This window comes from Bombus impatiens, unplaced genomic scaffold, assembly GCF_000188095.3.
Source record: "Bombus impatiens unplaced genomic scaffold, BIMP_2.2 scf_0477, whole genome shotgun sequence".
NCBI lineage: Eukaryota > Metazoa > Arthropoda > Insecta > Hymenoptera > Apidae > Bombus > Bombus impatiens.
Genome location: NT_176896.1, coordinates 118,738 through 129,467, shown reverse-complemented (window position 1 = coordinate 129,467; position 10,730 = coordinate 118,738). Strand labels below are relative to the sequence as shown.

The window sequence follows — 10,730 nt, the reverse complement described above, 5'->3', positions numbered from 1 at the left end:
CGTCGTTTTACAACAAAGGAATAATATGCGGATACACATCGTGTTCATCGCCACCGAATCAATTACATATATAAAAAGAGAATAATTACGTATATAACACGAAAGCAGCTAGTTTAAGAAACAATAATTCGATCTAAATTATTCTAAACGAAATTGTCGATAGATATTGCTAATTGCGACGTTTGAGTGGATACACAGTTTTCATTATATACGCAGTTTTCAACCGGAAAAGGCGGTAACCATCATTGCCTGTGCGTTCATTACATTAAAATCACGTTTTTGTCGAAAGATAATTTCGTTAAACGAGGCATTACTTAAGTTTTATTGCGCTTATTACATCTATAATTTAAGATCATTAACAGAAGAGTAAAAAACAAAGGGGGAAGGTAGACCGACTATCTACTTATATTGGGTCGTATAAATGTCTCCAAGAAAATTTTACTAGATCGATTAGGACATACAGTAAGTATAAAATGTCCTCCTCTTCTACTATACAAGTAGCAAGTACATACTTGTAAAATAATGTTCGCTTCAAAATTTGACGAGTAGACTGCGAATGTTTATGTATTTTTGAATAATCGAAGGACACACAAGTGTGCAAAATACAATTATATTAAATGTCCAATGTGTTTAGTAACTGGAACGAATCTTTCATTTATGTTCCACTTTTTTATTTACGTGTTCATGGACGTTCAGTATTTACGAATAAATAAAGTATTTCCAGTGTGAGAAACAAATAATAAGGACGTTTCACGTGCATAAAACATTGTGTCTTTTGTATGTTTTCAATATACTTGTGGTAGAGCCGAGGAAAATGATATAGTATGCCATAGTTCGAGAGTATCGAATCGCCACTGTACGTTTTTTAATAACAAAAATGAATTATATGTTACAGATTTAAAGGTACATACCACGTAATGAAATCAATCCAGTAGAATAATATATTTTCATAATATCATACTTTCATTTAATGATGTTACATTATCTGTAGAGCACGTATGGAATATTTATAAACAACGCTCTTCAACAGCCCTTTCAGACAATTAAATTACATTTGAACGATATTATTGGCAATGGATGTCCCGCTATTCCAAATCTAAACATAAATGATGATATGTATGCGTATAAATTATGTGCACTTCAAGTAAGACTTAGTTAATTATATCATCGGATCATTTATCATCAGGCGATATCTTTTTTTGGAATATTTACCGAGCAAGATTCTTACACTTATTGCGATAATTTTAACAGCCGATATCCGGAAAGGATGGTGAGAGTGCCAGTGCGCCTTCGGGAACTAGTTCATCGAATAATAAAGAAACAGCTAATGATATGACAGTAGCTGACAACGTACATAAACGTAAACAAGCACACTCCAATTCCGATTGCGCGTTGATGCCACGACCAGTCGGCGTCCTGTTGATACCGATCCGCCACAGAAGGAACAAAAATCGGCATCATATTTTTTCTAATTCGAAAGTGAATGTAACGACAAAGTCTGGAAACGATATCCATCTCGGGCAGACGATCGCTGGATCCGAAAAGAAAATTGCAACAAAGGAGCCTACAGCTTCGTCTAGTCGATTTGCAGCAGCAGATAATCCCTCCTCAAATGCAAAAACGAATAAAAGTGAAAACGTTTCTAAAGAAATGGCAACGGATTCATATCATGAATTATATAATAGATTATTATTCCTGAAGCGTTTGAATATATAATTTATAACTTGATAAGGTTTGAGAAAAGAATCACATACTTACAAGATTCAAAAACGAACTTATTACGACGAACTTCTAACGAAATTCCACTTAAACCTATTACAAACTATCGGACATAAGATAAAATCAAATAAACGAATGATCCAGTAAATGAAACGATAATTTATCCAATAATAAAAATCATCGTGATAAATGTAAATTACAAAAGCAAAGAAGAAGAAAATACGAAATGTAATGTTGAAAATTTAGAGAGTATAAAAGTTACGTAAACGTGCGTGGCTTCGAAAGGCGTGCAAATTTACCCACGTTTTCCATTTTCAACGAGATATCCTCGTTACGATGGTGACGGAAGAGGCTACAAGTGACATAATACCTAACTCTTTAGAATTACACCGATACAAAGGGACAAAGTGATACAAACATGCTTCTTCCGGCAATTGTCCCCTACTACGATCATTATACCGTACTACGTGACTGGATTTACGATCGATCTTCCACTCCGTGCTACGAATCGATAGGAAACGATACACGATAACGCGATCCTCCTTTTCTACTTCGACAACTTCGACAAACTACCTGGAAAATAAATTGTCTACTTTTACTAATCTACTACGAACGTAAATTTCAAGTCAATGGAAAAAAGAATATTCATCGAACGAAAAAAAATCACAAATTATATGCACAGTAGGAATGTAATTAAAAAATAATAAAAATGATTATCAAATAGTTGCGAATTTTTGCGTTTTCTTACAGATAATTCGTATTTCATGAAACATGTCAATTAGTACGAGTTTCGATTAGAACGATCTATTTCTCAACGACTACGAGCATGAAACGTAAAAATTCTGACCCAGATATCCACGAGTTTTCCACGCAACGGGGGTTTCTCGAGGACACAATGATTCAGGACAAGTTCGAATTCCCAGAAAATCTCCAGATCCTGGGTCGTGGGACAGCAGAGCCTACGGAACTACCTCCGGTTTCCATTTTCACTCTACCGTGAAATTAATTCGATCCAGCCATTTTCCTGCCGCCTTCCGTATACAGAGGACATACAGAAGGAAAAGAGTCGATTAAACAGGCGCACGATGTTGGTTGATGAATTTCGAAACGTATCCAAACGTGTTTCAATAGCCATTGATTAGTCCTTTTTCTCTATAGCGATTATTCAACACGAATATTATTTCCATCGTTATTTTGATCTTTTTTATGCCAATCACTGTTTCGTTACGAAAAAAAAGTCGGATCGTACGCCCTGTATATATAAAACGATCGAATTGTGAAGTTTATACTACGCACATTTAACTAACGCATGAAATTTGATGTTTTCAAACTTGAAATATTTTTGCTCGACGTGTAAATTAATTCTGTGCTGGCAAAATGTGAATTTTCTTTACAGAGGCTCGCGGTTTCATCGACAATCTTTTTTACGCGTTGTCAATAACATCGGGAAATTTCAAGTGGAAAATTTATTTAATGAGAGAGGTCATCCACCAGATGATTATTATGTGGCGGCACTCGACAGCAAATACCATCGCTCGACACTTACTAGTCGGACGACGATAGCGCAGTGGTTAGCGCCTAAGGTCTCAGACGTTAGGGGACCCGGGTTCGAATCCCGGCGACCATCGTAGTCGTGCGACTTTTCTTCTACGATACATAAATGAGAAGAAATGCAGCCAGTACCCCAGCAGCAGCAGAACCTATACCGGGCGGCTCCCTCACCAGCGGGAAAACTCCAGAGTTAGCGCATCAACAACACTAACTATATCTCCGGCCGCAACACTGGACAGTCGCAACTATCACGGCCTATTCACGTCAACTAGGACGATATCGAATAATTGCCATTTTCCAAACGTTATTCGCGATTGTTCACACTTTAAAATCCAATGTTATGAAACTAAACAAATTTCCCATGTGAATGTTGTAACAGCTGTACCCAGCAGCAGCAGAACCTATACCGGGCGGCTCCCTCACCAGCGGGAAAACTCCAGAGTTAGCGCATCAACAACACTAACTATATCTCCGGCCGCAACACTGGACAGTCGCAACTATCACGGCCTATTCACGTCAACTAGGACGATATCGAATAATTGCCATTTTCCAAACGTTATTCGCGATTGTTCACACTTTAAAATCCAATGTTATGAAACTAAACGAATTTCCCATGTGAATGTTGTAACAGCTGTCGCTAAATAAAAAATATTTAACTCCGCCATTACCATGGAAGATTCATTTAATTTCTTTGTACACTTCACAATAACGTGATTTTTTAAACATGACAATCTGTCGTCTGGTTTAAGCACAGCTTTCCCGTCTCTTTCGCCTCAGATTTCCTGAACTTTGGCCACAGGCCAGTCATTTGACACATGTCCGTTTCGCGGTTAAACTAAATGTTTATATATATATATGTTACCGTTAATCGCGTTACTAATCAACTAAATGTTAATGTATATATATTAAACATTTAGTTTAACCGCGAAACGGACACGTGTCAAATGACTGGCCTGTGGCCAAAGTTTAGGAAATCTGAGTCAAAAGGGACGGGAAAGCTGTGCTTAAATCAAACGACAGATCGTCATGTTCAAACGTTATTCGCGATTGATCACACTATAATGAATTGTTCGTTGGGATTTTTCTCCTTATCAAAATCGCACTCGTTCAAAGAAAATCGAGCGAGTTACTCGAAAACAGCTAATCAAAATATACTCGTTCTGTCCTTGGTAAATTTGTGACTACATCAAAGATCTCTAAAACCAAATAGCACAGATTAACATAAAATAAAATAGAGAGAGAATAAAAATTAATTTAACCAAGGAAAGGAAGGAAAAATAAAAATTAATTGAACCAAATTGAGAGAAGAAAAACTACAACGTCTGTGGTATCCCTTCGGAACGACAAATGAAATCAAAAATTTCTCACTGTTATACCGCCGTGCCTTGCATTAAGGCGTCAAGTTGATACACGGCTATCGGTCGCAGAATGTTTGATTAACCCGTTCAAAAGCATCAATCCACGATGAAAACGAGCCAGTGAGGATAAAGAACCCGATGATTTTTTCGTTCACCGAACCGTACCACCAGTAATTACCCTCTAACTACGGCGAACATCGTGAAAATGGAGCTCGTCAGCCCGCCCATTCGTCTCTCTCCTTCCTTTTCCTTCGATAATTAACGTTCACGAGTGTCGTCTGTGTTTTAAGGCCTTCTCGTTAATTTATCACGCTTTCCTTGCGGAAAGGGCCACCGTTATTCCACGAATTTCCCGATTATTTTCGCGAAAATTTGCCGATCAAGATGATCGTAGGAGTGGAGCATCGTAGTCTGTTCGAGGGAAGAGAAAATTTGGAGCAACGAAAACTATTGGACTGTAAAAAATATCAGAATTGAGAGGAGAAAAAGAAGTTGAAACGTACGTGTGCCATGGGATGTGAAGAAAGAGAAATATCTAAGAAACGTTTGAAAAATATTTCAAAAGCTAGAAAACCGATTTAGGGAGGCTTAAGGAGAATTGAATTGAAATGATTTTAACGGCAGAATATCAAGCTTTTCTCGCGTTAATTCTGCGCTTTTGGAAAATTTTCAAATTACGCCCGAGAAACAAGGAACTGTAATAATACATAATTTCTTAAAAAAAAAAAAAAAGTACCGAGTGAATTAAAAAATTTATCGCGAAATTTAAAAACTTCCGATATTAAAAGTTATTAGAATGGTTATTGAGAAAGTTACGAGCTATTTGCTGCATGGCTATAGAAACACGTCCACAATAGCTGCCATTATGACAAAGCAGTTTTAAATAACTGGAAGCGGAGGAAAAATTGCTAGAGACTTGCGTGAATCATTAGTTTAACTCAATGAAACAGCATACGTTAATCGCTTACCTGAAACGGGAAAGAAACGGCTAATAATTCGTTCGTATAAAGTACAAAATTCTGACCTCTATCGATCATGTTATTATCTAAGCTATCATTTTCATCTATTTCAAACAAACAACGTTGCAAACCATCGTTCATAAATGTTAAGTAATTATTATTCGTATCTATCATGACATCATTCGGACATCATATTAATAATTTAACTATTTGAATTATCATTATTAACAGTTATTGCAAATGATTAAAGTCAACATATTTAATATGGATATATCTATTACGAGTAGTAAATAATAATTACGTATTTTATTATAATATACGTAATATATATTATTATAATGCATTATGAATTATGTAATTTATAAAAACAATTACGTGATTATTTAAATTGCTATTACTAGATTGCGAATGTTCATGTATTCATAGGTAATTTACATATGCAGATATGCAAGAACTGTACGTAATATGGAAAAATATGCAAAATATCAAAGTAAAATACGAGTATTACGATGTTTGAAAAATAAAAAAAAAAAATAGATGTACGTTCGTGTTCCATTTCTCTAACCGCGTTCGTAAAGGTGTAAAAAAAAAAAAAAGAGAAAGAAAAGAAGAGATATGAATTAAAGAAACTCGATCGATCGTTGATTTTATCATTCTGCCCGTTTTTTAATAGACCCATTCTATTCGATGCAAATCGACAAAAAGTCAAGGTCCTGTCCAACGCAATTTTCCGATATTTATCACGGTAATTTGCGATAAACATCGCTGACGCGAGCATCGAGCATTGTGCTCGAGTCAATTTCCTACGGCGGAAGCGATAATTTCGTTTCGAATTATCGACACAAAGGGGTGACACGATTAAATACGAGACAACGAGCTGCCGTGGAAGGAGCAGGGTGTGCGTATGCGAGAGAAATGCAATTTAAGACAATGAGAGAATTAAGGTGGGGAAAATAGTTAAAGAATGGTGTAATATTCGGCAAAGAAGAACTAACAAATATTGCGACAAGTATGCGACTGTATAATAATTGTTATTTTAAAACGAGATCTTTCGAAATGTTTTGAAATATTCTTAAAATAATTACAAAATAGTCAAAAAATGATTCAACGATATCTTTATGTATCGATTGGAAAATAAATTAAAAAGCTTAATTGCTCAGATAATTCGACGATGTTTGCTTTTGAATAACGCGGGAACTCTAATAAATTTGAAGATCTCGAAACATTTTCATAGAAGGTCTCGTGACCTCGTTTCCTTATTTTTCGAACTGGAAAGGATGCAATGCAGAATCCACTAGGAAGTCACTCTGATCAGTCCCAAGAGTGTTCGAAATTCACCAGAAGAATCTGTATTCGTTGAACCGAGACGTACCTTTCTGTCTGCACGCTCGACGAATTTCTTGTAACATTGAAGACACGACTCACTCATCTTGCTCGTTTTGTGTCAAATTTTTATCTCTATGACGCAATATGAAATACAGACTGCCAGCTTTCAGGAAAATTCATATTTTCGAGAATATAATTAAAAAAACTAGAACAGTCCGCGGTGGAAAATCGTTTGAATTGCCATGTATTAGAGAAAGCGCTATACTTTTGGATACTTTATACACCTTCTCGTATCATGACCATTCTGGGCAATTTAGCATAATCTAATTTCCTATAGCTGCAACACAATTCGCAGTCCGCGTCGCAAAGTACCAAACTGTTTGAAACATTTTGAAACTTCACCCTTCCGTGAAACCACAAATGGCAACCAAATAAAATACTAATTATCCTCTTACGATATATTAGCTTGTCTCAGAAGTTTCTTTCGTTTTATAAGGATTTTGTAATAGGTGCACGGTATTTTCTGTTTGATATTATTTTATCGAACTATGCGTGATCCAGTTTGTTCTATTAGAACATCATACATTATTCAATAAAATAATATAAAACAAAAAATGTTGTAAATCTATTACAAAATCCTAATAAAACGAAAGAAACATTTGGGACAACCTAATACAATTTATGATAAACTTTCTCTCTGCAACACTTTTCAAAAAATCTGTTCTTACCTCAGGTTTATAAAACCTACCCCTCTCTCTCGTTATTTGTACCGACATTCAGCTCCTCTGCTGCTTCTGAATCTGTTATCACTTTTTCTCCAGCTTCAGTCTTGGTACAGGTACTATCACAAAAGATATTTGCCGTATAACGAGGGCACACGCCCGTCTGTTGCTGCAAATACACAAACAGAAGTCGCGAAAAGGATTCTACGTAAATTTTCTAATCCTACACCTCGAGTAAACCAACTTTTTTTACCAACCGGTCGTATTAATTGCCAAAGGCGATGTTTGAAAAAGCGACATTAACAAATTAACGGGGAAGCTTGCCAAATGCCACGTGTTCGGAATACTCGAAAAAGAAACAAACCGTAACCGGTCGTATCCTTTAGCCTTTATGTATCTCTGAAACTACGGCGGCTGCCACGAAAACTATGCTGGCCATTTGTACGTATAATTAATCCCGCGTTTCAACCTCTGGCAGCTGTAAATGCTTTTGCTTCGTAGCAGAAACTGTCCCACTGGTTCAATGGAAGCATCCCTCGCAAACGCAATAGCAGCGCAGAAACTCTCGTGTCTCGTAGCCCTTTGTCTCTTGGATACGTTGATTTTACCAAAAACGACCTGTTGAGAGTATTTTAGAAAATCGTTCTTCCGTTCACGGATTATTCTAACCGCTTTAACGCTACAACTGCCACGAAGTTATTCGAACGAATAATTTATAATCTTTTTTGTAGGCTTTCCGTAGATTCGCGTACAACGCCAATTTTTGTTCGCAATTTATCTCGTGAAATAGTGTCATTGTACCATCGAGGACCATAAAAATTGGGAGAATCAATTACTTTCGTTAGGATCTTTCTCCTCATCGAAATCGCACTCGTCCAAAGAGTTTTCCACGCAACGGGGGTTTCTCGAGGACACAATGATTCAGGACAAGTTCGAATTCCCAGAAAATCTCCAGATCCTGGGTCGTGGGACAGCAGAGCCTACGGAACTACCTCCGGTTTCCATTTTCACTCTACCGTGAAATTAATTCGATCCAGCCATTTTCCTGCCGCCTTCCGTATACAGAGGACATACAGGAGGAAAAGAGTCGATTAAACAGGCGCACTATGGCGACTTGGTTGATGAATTTCGAAACGTATTCAAACGTGTTTCAATAGCCATTGATTAGTCCTTTCTCTCTATAGCGATTATTCAACACGAATATTATTTTCATCGTTATTTTGATCTTTTTTACGCGTTGTCAATAACATCGGGAAATTTCAAGTGGAAAATTTATTTAATGAGAGAGGTCATCCACTAGATGATTATTATGTGGCGGCACTCGACAGCAAATACCATCGCTCGACACTTACTAGTCGGACGACGATAGCGCAGTGGTTAGCGCCTAAGGTTTCAGACGTAGGGGACCCGGGTTCGAGTCCCGGCGACTATCGTAGTCGTGCGACTTTTCTTCTACGATACATAAATGAGAAGAAATGCAGCCAATACCCCAGCAGCAGCAGAACCTATACCGGGCGGCTCCTCACCAGCGGGAAAACCCCAGAGTAGCGCATCAACAACATTAACTATATCTCCGGCCGCAACACTGGACAGTCGCAACTATCACGGCCTATTCACGTCAACTAGGACGATATCGAATAATTGCCATTTTCCAAACGTTATTCGCAATTGTTCACACTTTAAAATCCAATGTTATGAAACTAAACGAATTTCCCATGTGAATGTTGTAACAGCTGTCTACCATCGAGGACCATAAAAATTGGGAGAATCAATTACTTTCGTTAGGATCTTTCTCCTCATCGAAATCGCACTCGTCCAAAGAGTTTTCCACGCAACGGGGGTTTCTCGAGGACACAATGATTCAGGACAAGTTCGAATTCCCAGAAAATCTCCAGATCCTGGGTCGTGGGACAGCAGAGCCTACGGAACTACCTCCGGTTTCCATTTTCACTCTACCGTGAAATTAATTCGATCCAGCCATTTTCCTGCCGCCTTCCGTATACAGAGGACATACAGGAGGAAAAGAGTCGATTAAACAGGCGCACTATGGCGACTTGGTTGATGAATTTCGAAACGTATTCAAACGTGTTTCAATAGCCATTGATTAGTCCTTTCTCTCTATAGCGATTATTCAACACGAATATTATTTTCATCGTTATTTTGATCTTTTTTACGCGTTGTCAATAACATCGGGAAATTTCAAGTGGAAAATTTATTTAATGAGAGAGGTCATCCACTAGATGATTATTATGTGGCGGCACTCGACAGCAAATACCATCGCTCGACACTTACTAGTCGGACGACGATAGCGCAGTGGTTAGCGCCTAAGGTTTCAGACGTAGGGGACCCGGGTTCGAGTCCCGGCGACTATCGTAGTCGTGCGACTTTTCTTCTACGATACATAAATGAGAAGAAATGCAGCCAATACCCCAGCAGCAGCAGAACCTATACCGGGCGGCTCCTCACCAGCGGGAAAACCCCAGAGTAGCGCATCAACAACATTAACTATATCTCCGGCCGCAACACTGGACAGTCGCAACTATCACGGCCTATTCACGTCAACTAGGACGATATCGAATAATTGCCATTTTCCAAACGTTATTCGCAATTGTTCACACTTTAAAATCCAATGTTATGAAACTAAACGAATTTCCCATGTGAATGTTGTAACAGCTGTCGCTAAATAAAAAATATTTAACTCCGCCATTACCATGGAAGATTCATTTAATTTCTTTGTACACTTCACAATAACGTGATTTTTCTAACATGACAATCTGTCGTCTGGTTTAAGCACAGCTTTCCCGTCTCTTTCGCCTCAGATTTCCTGAACTTTGGCCACAGGCCAGTCATTTGACACATGTCCGTTTCGCGGTTAAACTAAATGTTTATATATATATATATGTTACCGTTAATCGCGTTACTAATCAACTAAATGTTAATGTATATATATTAAACATTTAGTTTAACCGCGAAACGGACACGTGTCAAATGACTGGCCTGTGGCCAAAGTTTAGGAAATCTGAGTCAAAAGGGACGGGAAAGCTGTGCTTAAACCAGACGACAGATCATATGTTTTAGGTATAATTGAAATACAA

General features: G+C 37.8%; 1 protein-coding gene across 1 annotated transcript; it reads left to right on the top strand.

Moving 5' to 3' along the window:
* Positions 1 to 390: 390 nt before the first annotated feature.
* On the top strand, positions 391 to 1,716 carry LOC112213099 (the record flags this gene model as incomplete). The annotated part of the gene is made up of 4 exons (XM_024368681.1): positions 391 to 461; positions 789 to 903; positions 992 to 1,144; positions 1,252 to 1,716. Coding segments are annotated over 4 exons (804 nt in total), but the record flags the coding sequence as incomplete, so codon positions are not given.
* Positions 1,717 to 10,730: the final 9,014 nt, after the last annotated feature.